At 39.2% G+C, this 16,955-nt stretch overlaps 1 protein-coding gene across 3 annotated transcripts in view; it reads left to right on the top strand.

Moving 5' to 3' along the window:
• The window catches only part of LOC133249225 (bifunctional heparan sulfate N-deacetylase/N-sulfotransferase 3), a 184,083-nt gene that overhangs the window by 65,333 nt on the left and 101,795 nt on the right, over positions 1 to 16,955 (top strand). For all 3 annotated transcript variants that reach the window (XM_061419299.1, XM_061419300.1, XM_061419301.1), the window contains 2 exons: positions 1,192 to 1,279; positions 13,922 to 14,076. In XM_061419299.1, the coding sequence (XP_061275283.1) occupies positions 1,192 to 1,279; positions 13,922 to 14,076 (243 nt within the window). The remainder of the gene's footprint in view (positions 1 to 1,191; positions 1,280 to 13,921; positions 14,077 to 16,955) is intronic.

Below are 16,955 nucleotides of genomic sequence, written 5' to 3'. Positions count from 1 at the left end.
TAGATTTGTATTATCTACCACTAACAATAACAACAACAAATTCGTAGTAGTAATTGTAGCAGCAGCAATAAGAAAGGAGTGGCAACTAGTAATTGTTGAACACATGCAGTTGTGAGAGGGTCTCTGAATAAAATGAATATCTGTTTATCCCCCCAAAAGATTCAGGTCATGAGCATGAGGGGGCGGGGCTTCCAGGTATCAGACACTAGGAAGAGAAAAGATTCTGTTGTGGGTCCAGCTGTACTATGGAAGGGTAGGGAAAGATTTAGAGTGGTAGACTAAAAAGAGCACCTAACTTGGATCAGGTGATGTATGTCCTTAACCTAGGACCTACCAACTAATTTTATCTGTGAAAACAGGTAAATCGGTTCTCCTGACTTTCTTCGTGTATAATATAAGAATTAACTAAGATCCTTTACAAGTCTACCATTTAGAGTTACTTTTTGCTTCCTTTAGGTGGGCACTGAACTACCATAGTCTGGGGAACAGGAAGAGAAGGAATATAAGAATGTGAATTTGAATAAGAATGAGAAAGAAAAGGAGAAAGAGAAGTCCATTAAAATATTCATAGCATGATACTTTATACGATATAATAATTAAACCTCAAAATAGCTTTACCTGTCATTAGTAAAAAGTTTGTTTATCTGTTTTCCAATGAAAGGGCAAATTAGAAATTTACTTTACCATGATACCCATATTTGAAGAATAATCACTATCTTTGGGGAATCTAAGACTTACACATTGAAAAGAATTGGATTTTGAAGACCAAAGATGTATCTGAGAAACAACTATCTGTTTCTTTTAATATGTTTTTACATAGTTTCACTTAAAAAGAATATCTTTTTTTTTTTTTTACAGTTGGTGAATTACATCCCCTAAAGGGTAAAATGAGATGTATTTTATGTATTAGATACTAGTTCCTTCGAACATGAAGAATAAACTTTTCATTTAACTTCCTTTTTCTAACTGACACTTTTTGCTGATTTACTGCATCTAAAGAATAAATGTATAAGTATATAATTATGTAATCTCAGAACCATCTTGCTAGTTGGAAGGTGGTAAAAAAAACCTACTTTCCATGATTTAACTCTTTCATGCCTAAAGGAGTATTTTTACCTTTTGACTGCTAACGGAAGATATCTTCTCAAAGCGATTCTCTACCTGATACATTTTTTTAATTATGTATTTCAGGCCCTGCTTGATACTCAGAATCTTTTGCGTGCACAAATCACAAATTTTACTTTCAACCTGGGATTTTCGGGGAAATTTTACCATACAGGTAAGAGAGAGATTAACTATCCCCGTAGTTAGCCTCTCTGACCACTCTCTTTAAAACTGTGACCCCCTCCTCTTCAGACCTTCTTGGGTCTCTCCACTATTTTATTTTCTTCATATTACTCAATTTCATTTAACTTATTTTTTCACCTTTACAGAATGTTAATAGCTTGAAAGTTTATTCACCATGTTATTATTTAATGGCCTTTTCTCTATTGAACTATAATTTACAGACATAAAACTGTATAAGTAATAAGTATGGTGCTCAATGGATTTCACCAAGTATACAGAGCTGTGTACCCAGATCAAGAAAGAGGTTCTACCAGAATCTACACACCCTCTCCCTTGGGCTGCTTTATAGTCCTTCACTTCCCACCAAGAAAACCACTATCCTGGCTTCTAACATCATAAATTAGTTTGCCTGGCTTTAAGATGTGTATAAAAAGAATCATATAAATGGACTCTTCTATATATAGCTTGTTTTGTCTAACATTATTTTGGTTTTGCAGATATTATTGTGTAGGGTTGTATTTCTTTCAACTTTATTTTTCTGTAGTATTGCACTGTTTGAATTTAACAAATTTATTTATTCCATTCTGTTCCAGTGTGTATGGTTGGGTTGTTTTCAATCTTTGCCTTTCATTTTTTTGGAATAGTCATGTTAAGAATGTTTTAAACACAACTATTGTTAAAAATATTTGTCCTTCAGAGGACAATTTTTTTCTGTTGTTTATCAACCAGTAGAATTGCTGGTTATATGGTATACTTATGATCAGCTTTAGTAGAAAATGCCAAACAGTTTTTCAAAGTGGTGATATCAATTTATATTTCCAATACTATGTGAGTTTTCCTGTTGTTTTATATTCCTCCAAGTATTAAATATTATTATCTTATTATTTTAGCCTTCTAGTGGGCATGTCAGATCAGTTCAGTTGCTCAGTCGTGTCCGACTCTTTGCGACCCCATGAATCACAGCACGCCAGGTCTCCGTGTCTATCACCAACTCCTGGAGTTCACTCAAACTCATGTCCATCGAATCGGTGATGCCATCCAGCCATCTCATCCTCTGTTGTCCCCTTCTCCTCCTGCCCACCATCCCTCCCAGCATCAGAGTCTTTTCCAGTGAGTCAGCTCTTTGCATGAGGTGGCCAAAGTACTGGAGTTTCAGCTTCAGCATCAGTCCTTCCAATGACCACCCAGGACTGATCTCTTTTAGGATAGAATTGTTGGATCTTCTTGCAGTCCAAGGGACTCTCAAGAGTCTTCTCCAACACCACAGTTCAAAAGCATCAATTCTTTGGTGCTCAGCCTTCTTCACAGTCCAACTCTCACATCCATACATGACCACTGGAAAAACCATAGCCTTGACTAGATGGACCTTTGTTGGCAAAGTAATATCTCGGCTTTTCAATATGCTATCTAGGTTGGTCATAACTTTCCTTCCAAGGAGTAAGCGTCTTTTAATTTCATGGCTGCAATCACCATCTGCCGTGATTTTGGAGCCCCCAAAAATAAAGTCTGAGACTTTCCACTGTTTCCCCATCTATTTCCCATGAAGTGGTGGGACCGGATGCCATGATCTTAGTTTTCTGAATGTTGAGCTTTAAGCCAACATCTCACTCTCCTCTTTCACTTTCATCAAGAGGCTTTTTAGTTCCTCTTCACTTTCTGCCATAAGGGTAGTGTCATCTGCATATCTGAGGTTATTGATATTTCTCCCAGCAATCTTGATTCCAGCTTGTGCTTCTTCCAGCCCGGCATTTCTCATGATGTACTCTGCATAGAAGTTAAATAATCAGGGTGACAACATACATCCTTGACATACTCCTTTTCCTATTTGGAAACTGTCTGTTGTTCCATGTCCAGTTCTAACTGCTGCTTCCTGACCTGCATATAGGTTTCTCAAGAGGCAAGTCAGGTGGTCTGGTATTCCCATCTCTTTCAGAATTTTCCACAGTTTATTGTGATCCACACAGTCAAAGGCTTTGGCACAGTCAATAAAGCAGAAATTGATGTTTTTCTGGAACTCTCTTGCTTTTTCCATGATCCAGCAGATGTTGGCAATTTGATCTCTGGTTCCTCTGCCTTTCTAAAACCAGCTTGAACATCTGGAAGTTCACGGTTCACATACTGTTGAAGCCTGGCTTAGAGAATTTTGAGCATTACTTTACTAGCGTGTGAGATGAGTGCAATTGTGTGGTAGTTTGAGCATTCTTTGGCATTGCCTTTCTTTGGGATTGGAATGAAAACTGATCTTTTCCAGTCCTGTGGCCACTGCTGAGTTTTCCAAATTTGCTGGTATATTGAGTGCAGCACTTTCACAGCATCATCTTTCAAGATTTGAAATAGCTCAACTGGAATTCCATCACCTCCACTAGCTTTGTTTGTAGTGATGCTTTCTAAGGCCCACTTGACTTTGCATTCCAGGATGTCTGGCTCTAGGTGAGTGATCGTGATTATCTGGGTTGTGAAGGTCTTTTTTGTACAGTTCTTCTGTGTATTCTTGCCTCCTCTTCCTAATATCTTCTGCTTCTGTTAGGTCCATACCATTTCTGTCCTTTATTGAGCCCACTTTTGCATGAAATGTTCCCTTCGTAGCTCTCATTTTCTTGAAGAGATCCCTAGTCTTTCCCATTCTGTTGTTTCCTCTATTTCTTTACATTGATCGCTGAGGAAGGCTTTCTTATCTCTTCTTGCTATTCTTTGGAACTCTGCATTCAAATGGGTGTATCTTTCCTTTTCTCCTTTGCTTCCTGCGTCTCTTCTTTTCACAGCTATTTGTAAGGCCTCCTCAGACAGCCATTTTGCTTTTTTGCATTTCTTTTCCATGGGGATGGTCTTGATCCTTGTCTCCTGTACAATGTCACGAACCTCCGTCCATAGTTCATCAGGCACTCTATCTATCAGATCTAGGCCCTTTAATCTTTTTCTCACTTCCACTGTATAATCATAAGGGATTTGATTTAGGTCATACTGAAATGGTCTACTGGTTTTCCCCACTTTCTTCAATTTAAGTCTGAATTTGGCAATAAGGAGTTCATGATCTGAGCCACAGTCAGCTCCTGGTCTTGTTTTTGCTAACTGTATAGAGCTGCTCCATTTTTGGCTGCAAAGAACATAATCAATCTGACTTCGGTGTTGACCATCTGGTGATGTCCATGTAAAGAATCTTCTCTTGTGTTGTTGGAAGAGGGTGTTTGCTATGACCAGTGCCTTCTCTTGGCAAAACTCTATTGGCCTTTGCCCTGCTTCATTCCATATTCCAAGGCCAAATTTGCCTGTTACTCCAGGTGTTTCTTGACTTCCTACTTTTGCATTCCAGTCCCCTATAATGAAAAGGACATCTTTTGGGGGTGTTAGTTCTAAAAGGTCTTGTAGGTCTTCATAGAACTGTTCAACTTCAGGTTCTTCAGCATTACTGGTTGGGGCATAGCCTTCGACTACTGTGATATTAAATGGTTTGCCTTGGAAACGAACAGAGATCATTGTGTCGTTTTTGAGGTTGCATCCAAGTACTGCATTTCGGACTCTTTTGTTGACCATGATGGCTACTCCATTTCTTCTAAGGGATTCCTGCCCGCAGTAGTAGATATAATGGTCATCTGAGTTAAATTCACCCATTCCAGTACATTTTAGTTCGCTGATTCCTAGAATATCGATGTTTACTCTTGCCATCTCTTATTTGACCATTTCCAATTTGCCTTGATTCGTGGACCTGACATTCCATGTTCCTATTCAATATTGCTCTTTACAGCATGGGACCTTGCTTCTATCACCAGTCATATCCACAGCTGGGTATTGTTTTTGCTTTGGCTCCATCCCTTCATTGTTTCTGGAGTTATTTCTCCACTACTAATTGGTTCGGTTCAATCACTCAGTCATGTCCAACTCTTTGAGACCCCATAGACTGCAGCACTCCAGGCTTCCCTGTCCATCACCAACTCCGGGAGCTTGCTCAAACTCATGTCCATCGAATCATGATGCCATCCAACCATCTCATCCTCTGTCATCCCCTTCTCCTCCTGCCTTCAATCTTTCCCAGCATCACAGTCTTTTCCAGTGAGTCAGTTCTTTGCATCAGGTGGCCAAAGCATCAGAGTTGATACTAATATCTGCTGTTTAAGTACTCTAAGTTTGTTCATCGTCTTCAAGATCGCCTTGGCAATTCTGGGCCTTCTTCATTTTTATATAAATTTTAAAATTAGATTCCCAGATCCACAAAGATCTTCACTGGAATTTTTATGTTATTGCTGCTGCTGCTGCTGTTGTCCAGTCACCAAGTCCTGTCCTACTCTTTGCAGCCCCAGGGACTGTAGCATGCCAGGCTCCTCTGTCCTCGACTGTCTCCCAGAGATTGCTCAAATTCATGTCAGATGAGTCAGTAATACTGTCTGAACCATCTCATCCTCTGTTGCCCTGTTGCCTTCAATCTTTCCCAGCATCAGGGTCTTTTCCAGTGAGTCAGCTCTTCATATCAGGTGGCCAAAGTATTGTAGCTTCCACTTCAGCAACAGTTCTTCCAATGAATATTCAAGGTTGATTTCCTTTAGTATTGACCAGTTTGATCTCCTTGCAGTCCAAGGGACTCTCGAGAGTCTTCTGTAGCACCACAATTTGAAAGCATCAGTTCTTCGGCACTCAGCCTTCTTCTGGTCCAACTCTCACATCCATACATGACTACTGGGAAAACCATACCTTTGAGTACACAGACCTTTGTTGACAAAGTGATGTCTCTGCTTTTTAATACGCTGTTTCTCAGCTTTTCTTCCAAGAAGCAAGCATCTTTTAATTTCATGGCTGCAGTCACTGTCCACAGCGATTTTGGAACCCAAGAAAGGAAAGTCTCACTGCTTCTGCTTTTTCCCCATCTGTTTGTGATGAAATGATGGAATCGGATGCCATGATATTAGTTTTTTAATGTTGGGTTTCAGGCCAGGTTTTTCACTCTCTTCTTTCACCCTCATCAAGAGGCTTCTTAGTTCCTCTTCACTTTCTGCATCAAATGGAATCATTTGCATATCTGAGGCGGTTGGTATTTCTCCTGGTAGTCTTGATTCCAGCTTGTGATTTGTCCAGCCCAGCATTTCACATGAAGCACTCTGCGTAGAACTTAAATAAGCAGGTTGACAATATACAGCTTTGTCACCCTAGACTATTTTTATTTAAATTACATTAAATCTATTAATTAATTTGGGGAGAATTGTTGTACTAAACATTGAGTCTTCCTATGCTTGAACATATTTGTGCTCAGTGTATGCTCAGTCATGTCTGACTCTCGGCCACCCCAGGGACTGTGGCCTGCCAGGCTCCTCTGTCCATGGAATTTTCCAGGCAACTGGAGTGGGTCACCAGTTCCTACTTCAAGGGATCTTTCTGACCCAGGGATCAAACCCAAGACTCTTGCATCTCCTGCATTGGCAGGCGAATTCTTTACTAACTGGGAAGAACCCATATTTAGGTCCTCTTTAATTATACTTGACAAAACTTTATTATTTTTCTATTTATTCCTTGGTGGAGTTTTTTGGTGCAGTAGTTAATTGTGTCTTTTTCACAGTTTTTTTCCCCATTTCTCTGTTAATAATGTGTAAAAATAAAATTGATCTTGTGTACTGATATTAATATTCAGCAGCCTTGCTACACTCACTTATTAATTCTATACTTCCAAGATTCTTTTGGATTTTCTACCTATTCAATCATACAATTTTTGGATAGTAAAAATTTTATTTCTTCCTTTCTGAGCTTTATGAATTTTTTTTTCTTTTCCTTGCCTACTACATTAGCTTGGATGTCCAGTGAATATTAAATAAACCTGGTGATAACAACACTCATGTCCTGTTCCTGACCTCAGGGGAAACCCTTAAGTAGTTTTGTTCCTATTCTTGAGAGGAATTCTTTCAATAGACAATTTCATTGAAAGTCTTTATTAGCTTAAGGAAGATCCCTTCTGTTCCTAGATTGCTAAATGTATGGGTATTGAATGTACTTTATTTATAAATTATCTGTTGTCATTCCTCACTAAAATGATCACTCTACAAACGCTTTATTGTTGTAATACCAGCAAGTATAACAGTGCCTAATGAAAAAAAATGAGCTTATGAATAAAGGATTGGGTGAAAATAAAATTACTTTCTTTTCACCATTAGTATTTATAAGGAACAAGGTCAGAGAATAAAATTTGACCATGTTGTGTTGTGAAAGAAAATCACTCTAAACATTAAGAATAACTAAAACTTCTTTCCCAAACATAATAGAAATATAAGAAAACATTCCTGGCAACTAAATTTTTTTTTGTCCAATGCTGATGCTAAAGACCGACTCGAGCCAGTTGCTCTCCTTCATTTCTGATTCTGAGAGACTCACCTCATTCCTTACTTGGGTTCTCCCAAACAGCTCACAGTACATGTGTCCTCTCTCTAAGCCAAGGAGAGTAGATGGAACACAGGAGGAAGCTACGGAGAAAGCACGACAGAGTTTTGTATAAGATCTGAAAGCTCCCACAACACTTAGTTAGGGTTGTCTAAAACCAGTAAAATCAGTTTTCAGTGGGAACAGATATAAAATTTAATCATCTGAATCCTTTGAAAATTGGATATTGTAAAGTTTAATTGAATTACATTGTCTTCCTTTCTAAATGAGTAACTCCTTTTTCTGTTAAAAATTCTGTTTATTCAGTCTTGAAGGGAAGAAGAAAAACAGCACCCTCATACTAGTAAGTTTTATTTTAGAAAAGGGTTTCATCTTATTTGGTTTACTTTCATTTTTGAAAGATTTGTGCATTTTGTGAAAAATAAAGAGATGAAAGAATAAAAATTATAGTTCCCTTTTAGTGAGCAACACCATATTCTAGTTACTTAACTAAGCACTTTTCATGTAACTTTTCATTGAATTCTAGGAGTTAAAGAATGTGTTATCTTGTTTTCTAGATAATAACATAGAAACTTAGTGGGGCCCAAGGTTATATCGCTAGTTAAGTGTAAAAAAACAATACTCTTAACTTTTAGTCAGAGCCCAAGTCTTATGTATTAGGAAAAAATGGATTATTATCATTTAATTGGCAGTCCTTGATTAAGGAAGCTGAGTGTCAAAAGGTGCCTTCCCCTTATCTATAGGTTCTTTAGGTTTGTATATTTTTCCAGATCACCAAGAATCAATCAGTTCAGTTTAGTCACTCAGTAGTGTCCGACTCTTTGCAACCCCATGGACTACAGCACACCAGGCCTCCCTGTCCATCACCAACTCCCAGAGTGTACTCAAACTCATGTCCATTGAGTCAGTGATGCCATCCAACGATCTTATCCTCTGTGATCCCCTTCTCCTCCCGCCTTCAGTCTTTCCCACCATCAGGGTCTTTTCAAACGAGTCAGTTCTTCAAATCAGGTAGCCAAAATACTGGAGTTTCAGCTTCAGCATCAGTCCTTCCAATGAACACTCAGGACTGATCTACTTTAGGATGGAATGGTTGGATCTCCTTGCAGTCCAAGGGACTCTCAAGAGTCTTCTCCAACACCACAGTTCAAAAGCATCAGTTCTTCAGCACTCAGCTTTCTTTATAGTCCAACTCTCACATCCATACATGACTCCTGAGAAAACCATAGCTTTGACTAGATGGACCTTTGTTGGCAAAGTAATGTCTCTGCTTTTTAATAAGCTATCTAGGTTGGTCATAACTTTTCTTCCAAGGAGCAAGCGCCTTTTAATTTCATGGCTGCAGTCACCATCTGAAATAGTGTTACAGATGAGAACCAATAGTGTTTGTAAATTTTAATTATATCAGAGAATTACTTAACTATGTGAAGAAAAAAGTTATATAAATTAGTAAATGCTCATCTTATCTCTAAACTCCATATTTGGCCCATAAATGTTGGTTAAGGGTCCTGAATTTGGAGTTGTGTAATTTGGGTTAGAATTAAGATTCTGAATTCAGGTTCTATCCCATATTTCCATTGACTTGTGGCAAATTACATCATCTTTCCAAATATCAATTTCCTTATCTGTAAAATGGAGTTAGTGGCTTTCAGCACAGAGTTCTAGTGAGAATTAAATGAGACAATACTTGAAAAACAGTTAAGATAGTCTCAATTGCAATGATAGTTTTTAATATAGTATCAGAGTAGGAAATACTACAGAAAAAAATATTGAAGAGACACAAGTTACTTAAATAGATACATAATAAAATAATAATTTACATTAACTGTAAGATTTCAATGTAGTTTTGTAACAACTTAAGAAATGACACTTAAAATTGAGAATTTGACTTGAGTTCTCTCTCTAGTTCTGACAAAAGTTGGTAAAGTAGAGAAATAAAGGAGTGACAAGAAGCCAGGATAATCAAACCATGAATGACTATGTTTCAACTGTTTGTTTTGTTTTGTTTTGTTTTTTTCAACTGTTTTTTATCATGACGTTTGAAGTATTAGGCAACAGATACTTATTCTCAATATAATTAATTCTGATGTAAAACATCCCCAAAGTAGAATTAAAGTAAATCAGATAAGGAAGAGCTGTAAAGAAAAAAGGAAGGGCCTTACAGTTATGCCTGCTGTGAATTTACATAAGCCTATCAGAGGGGCCCTCTATGATGTTCAGAAAAGGACAGCAAATGCCTGAGCAATCTTTCCAAAGAATTCTGAAATCTGTTGCACTGTCCTCATATATAAACTTTGAGTAAAGGCCAACTAGAAAAATGAATAAAGAGGAGAGAAGAAAAAAGATAGGGAAAGGTAGGAACTATAGGAGACAGAGAATAGAGCTAAAAGTAGTTGGAGGGGTGACTTTATTCATAAACTAGGAAATCTCAGCTCACTTTTCCCAGAGGAGGTGGAAATCAGCAATTAACTGATTACTAGGAAACCCTAAGAGAAGTCTACTCGTTTTCAGTATGTGAAAGTAAAACTGCAACAAGTAATTGACTAGTAATCTTAACTAATAGGGTGTCCTGAGGACATGCAAAATGTTAAGCAAGAGGAGAGTATTTAAGTAGAGACGTTTAACTGCAGGGAAACCAAAAGCATCATCTTTATGTCGGAAAAAAAAGAAAAACGTATTTAAGCATCACCAGTCACACTTAGCAAATGTCTCTTTACCAGGGCCACCTTATTTATTACCTAAAAGGCAGCAGGACACAAGACTTTGCCATGACTGGGGCCATCAGATTTCTATGCCCCTGACTGTATCTTCCTATTCTTTCGCATGCCTTTCTAGAAGGCTTCCCAGAGCTTAGAAGCCCCAAGAACGTCTGGTGTGGGTGATTCATTAATCAAGCAATTATTTAATATAATGGCTTGATCAGTTCTTAAATTCTTAAATACAATGTCCCCTCTGTCACATAACACTCTGATGAGCCTCCGCCCCCCCACCCCCCCATATAGTACTGTAGTGAGAAAAAGAAAAAACTCTAGGACATACATAGAAGATGCAAGAACAGGAGCAAAAGAGGGAAGAACACTGGCATTTTAAATTACCCAGCATGTGCCTGGACTATGTAGACACTTTCTCACAAAAGGAATAAAATAGGTATTGCTGTCCATATTTTTGCCTATGTGAACACCAACATTAAAGGGGTTATATGACTTGCCCACAGCCACACAGCTCAAATGTGTTGGAACCTAGAAATAAATAAACTAAAAAGCTTCTAACTCCAAAGGCTGTACTTGTTCAACTCCACTGACATGAGTAACAAGAGTAACATGAGTAGTATGCAAAAGAGAATAAAATAGGGGAACTAAAACAGATTCGATTTACATATGCCCTTTACAGAGAGAGCAAGAGTTCCCTCACATCAGCAGAGTACCTAATCATGAGAAAGTGAAATTGAAGACTGTCCTTATTGAGAGATTATGTTATTACACCCATTCTATATCACTAACCCTGTTCCTCCTGCATACATCAGAACCACCATGCAGCCTCATACTACATCTTTACCTTTGGTCTCTTTCATTGCCCAATAAATCATAAGATCTAACTGATCCTTTTCCTGCCAGTAGGCACTACCTTCATTCTTTCGGAAAATTAAATCATAGAGGGGTGGTAACAAGCGGTAGGCTGTGCAGGGGGAGTAGTCTGTCCACCCTCGTTAGCCTCTAGAGACCCATCAGAACCAGTCACATAAGAACTGCTATTGAAAATACGAGGATGTTTTTCTCCATGCAGAAGGGACATCATTTGAAGAATCTACCGTTCTAGGACCTTATTGAATTGAGTGTCATTGCTGAAATTAAAGTGTGACTGTATAATTTTGTGATGATTAATATCATCTTATGAGATGTCAGGACAGACGCCTTACACTGCTTTCATTTATGCTTTAGTAAAGAAACTCTACCTGGAGAAGCATAAAAATAGACTCCTACTCCTGCATATAAATTAGAGAACTGTGTCATTTCCCACACTCAACTAAACTGCAGATCAGAGAAAATGAAGGAAATAAAATAAGCCCAAATATGAAATTCAAAAGAACAACAAAGCTGACTCTCAAGGAAATAGAGATTTTTTGATAGAAAGTTTGCTTCCAAGAACTTGAAAGAAAGGAAAAGCATGATGAACATGAGTTCCACCAAGGAGCACAGTGATTCTTGGGTTGTTTTACGATGATTTCATTTCTCAGCTTTTTTCCATCATTTTTTTCTTTCCTTCAGTTTTCTCTATTTTTTTTCAAAAACAATTCCCACATTTCCCTTTTTCTCCCTTTTATGCATTAGTATAAAAAGCAGAGGAAACAGACATCAAATTGCCAACATTTGTTGGCTCATCGGAGAAAGCAATGGCACCCCACTTCAGTACTCTTGCCTGGAAAATCCCATGGATGGAGGAGCCCGGTGGGCTGCAGTCCATGGGGTCGCTGAGGGTCGGAAACAACTGAGTGACTTCCCTTTCACTTTTCACTTTCATGCATTGGAGAAGGAAATGGCAGCCCACTCCAGTGTTCTTGCCTGGAGAATCCCAGGGACGGGGGAGCCTGGTGGGCTTCCATCTATGGGGTCGCACAGAGTCGGACACGACTGAAGCGACTTAGCAGCAGCAGCAGCAGCAGCAGATGGATCATCAAAAAAGCAAGAGAGTCCCAGAAAAACATCTATTTCTGCTTTATTGACTATGCCAAAGCCTGTGTGGATCACAATAAACTGTGGAAAATTCTGAAAGAGATGGGAATACCAGACCACCTGACCTGCCTCTTTAGAAACCTGTATACAGGTCAGGAAGCAATAGTTAGAACTGGACATGGAACAACAGACTGGTTCTAAATAGGAAAAGGAGTACATCAAGGCTGTATATTGTCACCCTGCTTGCAGAGTACATCATGAGAAACGCTGGGCTGGAAGAAGAACAAGCTGGAATCAAGATTGCCAGGAGAAATATCAATAACCTCAGATATGCAGATGACACCACCCTTATGGCAGAAAGTGAAGAAGAACTAAAGAACCTCTTGATGAAAGTGAAAGAGGAGAGTCAAAAAGTTGGCTTAAAACTCAGCATTCAGAAAACTAAGATCATGGCATCTGGTCCCATCACTTCATGGCAAATAGATGGAGAAACAGGGGAAACAGTGGCTGACTTTATTTTGGGGGCTCCCAAATCACTGCAGATGGTGATTGCAGCCATGAAATTAAAAGACGTTTACTCCTTGGAAGGAAAGTTATGACCAACCTAGACAGCATATTAAAAAGCAGAGACATTTATTTGTCAACAAAGGTCCGTCTGGTCAAGGCTATGGTTTTTCCAGTAGTCATGTATGGATGTGAGAGTTGGACTATAAAGGAGCTGAGTGCCGAAGAATTGATGCTTTTGAACTGTGGTGTTGGAGAAGACTCTTGAGAGTCCCTTGGACTGCAAGGAGATCCAACCAGTCCATCCTAAAGGAGATCAGTCCTGGGTGGTCATTGGAAGAAGCTGAAACTCTGATACTTTGGCCACCTGATGCAAAGAGCTGACTCATTTGTAAAGACTATGATGTTTGGAAAGATTGAGGGTGGGAGGAGAAGGGGACGACAGAGGGTGAGATGGTTGGATGGCAACACTGACTCGATGAACATGAGTTTGGGTAAACTCCAGGAGTTGGTGATGCACACAGGGAGGCCTGGCGTGCTGCAGTACGCGGGGCCGCAAAGTGTTGGATACGACTGAGCAGCTGAACTGAACTGAACTGAACTTATTCACAAACATAAGGAGTAACCCAGATAAATTATGGAATTATTTTGTTGGCAATGTTGTGTTACAACCCATGTCAGAGTGATCTAATTACTATTAGAACTCTACAACACATTTCCCACTCATATTCCCTGCACTGCATTCCCTGCTTATCCCCCATTTCTCTCCAAACTTAAATTATACAAAGTTAAAAATTCTAAAGTCCTTTGGAATGATTGTGTATTTCCTTCTTACACCGATTTTATATGCATGTCTCATGTTTTAACACTTTTAAAAAGAGTTGTATCACAGTCTCTGGTTGTTCCCCAAGTAACAGATTTTCCTTTGTTACAATTCATGTTCAAAGCTTTACATGTATGTAAGATAGTATAAATGGTATCTTCTAAATGCATATATAGGATTACATTACTGGATGGATAGATGGACAGATATACATACAGATGAACAGGCAATCAGTGTAGCTGAAATTAATTGAATAATCTTTTTGCTCTTCCCTACGCCCTAGGAACTGAAGAGGAAGATGAAGGGGATGACCGTCTTTTGGGGTCTGTTGAAGAGTTCTGGTGGTTTCCACATATGTGGAGCCATATGCAGCCCCACCTCTTCCATAATGAGTCATCTTTGGTGGAACAGATGATTCTCAACAAAAAGTTTGCCTTAGTAAGTAACTCACTTTGAACTAAAGTGCACAGACTACTAAAGTGACTGGCTTTTTATATTGAGAACATCTGAGGTTTGGGCATACGGGCACTTTTAAGCAGTCATTTCTATGTGATGGTCGGAAACACTCAGTAGTGCAGCCTGTCAGCTTGTGACTTTTGAATTCGTATTGCATGCTCATCACTATGCTTCATGTTTTGAGGGGTCTAATTTAAAAGGAAAGTTTCAGGACACTCACAGGACTCAGCTACATGACATTATGGTCAGAGCTCATAAAATATGGTTCACATCCAGAAAGAGCTTTCAGCTGCACTGAGAAGACAAAATACACACATAAAACAAATCTCCACTTAGAAAACAAACGTACACTTACCAAAGAGATGGGGGAGGGATGAAAAAGGAACTGGGGATACAGATACAAACTACTACATATAAAATAGATAAACAATGAGGTCTTACTGTATAGCACAGGAAACTATATTTGACATGCTATGCTTTTGAACTGTGGTGTTGGAGAAGACTCTTGAGAGTCCCATGGACTTCAAGGAGATCCAACCAGTCCATTCTGGAGGAGATCAGCCCTGGGTGTTCTTTGGAAAGATTGATGCTAAAGCTGAAACTCCAGTACTTTGGGCACCTCATGCAAAGAGTTGACTCATTGGAAAAGACCCTGATGCTGGGAGGGATTGAGGGCAGGAGGAGAAGGGGACGACAGAGGATGAGATGGCTGGATGGCATCACTGACTCGATGGACGTGAGTCTGAGTGAACTCCGGGAGTTGGTGATGGACAGGGAGGCCTGGTGTGCTGTGATTCATGGGGTCACAAAGAGTGGGACACGACTGAGCGACTGAACTGAAGTGAACTGAATAAACCATAATAGAAAAGACTATGAAATGAATATATATACACACACATACATATAGATATATAATTGAATCATTTTACTGTAAACAGAAGCTAGCACAACACTGTTAGTCAACTATAGTTCAGTTTAAAAAAACAGTCTTCAGTAAAATGAGATATTCCTGGACCTAGTGCCAAACTGTATAAACGTAAAATTCACCATCAGAGAAGGAAGTGTCGTTGAGAGTATCCAGGGAAATGCTGTGTAAATAGGATTTCAGGTACATTCTGAAATAAGAATAAGATTTAAGTGTCAGGGAGAATTTGGAGTTAAATGAGGCTGAGGGAAACACAGGTAGGAGGTGTTCGCTGGCAGGTGGTAATGAAATCTCAATCTGGAAAGGCAAGAGGAATGGGAAGAAAACCATTTAAAAGACATCAAGTACATATAACACAAGGAAGGAACATTTATTTGACTGAGCAAGATACACTGTTTTAAAACCAAGAGGATTCTGATTCTGGACAGGAAATTTTACAGTTAAAGTTAAGTGCAGTACATGGGAAAATGTGCTTGTGATGAGTGGAGATGGTATAGAGAAGTTAACAAACCAACAGGGCATGTTTGGGGTGGGAGGGTGTTTATCTTTGTATTATTCTGATGGGCACACAAACATGTGGAAGGAGTCCAGACAAGTAGCTCTTTACTGAACCAGCATTCTCCTTCCTGGGCAGAGAGTACACTGGGGCAAGGACTGTGTTCTGCCTATCACAGTTCCCAGTTCATAAACATACTCAGTGAATATTTGTAGTATGAACAATTAAAGCAGCAGAAATTACCTCTCAAAAAGCAAGTGAAGTGTAATATATCTTTATTACAGTATTTTTCTTATTTGCAAACCCCAAAATTTATATTACAGTGTTCATAGATTATGTTGTTAATAAAGCTAAAACCATCAGATCATATTTCTAGGTTCAGTTCAGTCAGTCAGTCGTGTCCCAACTCTTTGCGACTCCAGGGACTGCAGCACACCAGGCTTCCCTGTCCATCACCAATTCCTGGAGCCTACTCAAACTCATGTCCATCGCGTCAGTGATGCCATCCAACCATCTCATCCTCTGTTGTCCCCTTCTTCTCCTGCCTTCAATCTTTCCCATCATCAAGGTCTTCTCCAATGAGTCTGTTCTTCATATCAGGTGGCCAAAGTATTGGAGTTTCAGCTTCAGCATCAGTCCTTCCAACGAATATTAAGGACTGATTTCCTTTAGGATGGACTGGTTGGATCTCCTTGCAGTCCAAGGTACTCTCAAGAGTCTTCCCCAACACCACAGTTCAAAAGCATCAATTCTTCAGCGCTCAGCTTTCTTTATAGTCCGAGTCTCACATCCATACATGACTACTGGAAAAACCATAGCTTTGACTAGATGGACCTTTGTTAGCAAAATAACAAAGGTCTGCTTTTTAATATGTTATCTAGGTTAGTCATAGCTTTTCTTTCCAGGAACAAATGTCTTTTAATTTCATGGCTGCAGTCACCATCTGCAGTGATTTTGGAGCCCCCCAAAAAATGAAGTCTGTCACTGTTTCCACTGTTTCCCCATCTATTTGCCATGAAGTGATGGGATCAGATGCCATGATCTTAGTTTTCTGATGTTGAGTTTTAAGCCAACATTTCCACTCTCCTCTTTCACTTTCATCAAGAGGGTCTTTAGTTCTTCTTCCCTTTCTGCCATAAGGGTGGTGTCATCTGCATATCTGAGGTTATTGATATTTCTCCTGACAATCTTGATTCCAGGTTGTGCTTCATACAGTCCAGCGTTTCTCATGATGTACTCTGCATATAAGTTAAATAAGCAGGGTGACAATATACAGCCTTGACGTACTCCTTTCCCGATTTGGAACCAGTCTGTTGTTCCTGTTCTAAGTGTTGCTTCTTGACCTGCATACAGATTTCTCAGGAGGTAGATCAGGTGGTCTGTTTTTCCCATCTCTTTAAGAATTTTCCACAATTTGTTGTGATCCACACAGTCAAAGGC

The sequence above is a fragment of the Bos javanicus genome, chromosome 6, assembly GCF_032452875.1.
Source record: "Bos javanicus breed banteng chromosome 6, ARS-OSU_banteng_1.0, whole genome shotgun sequence".
Classification (NCBI taxonomy): domain Eukaryota; kingdom Metazoa; phylum Chordata; class Mammalia; order Artiodactyla; family Bovidae; genus Bos; species Bos javanicus.
This window is presented reverse-complemented; position numbering and strand designations above follow the sequence as displayed.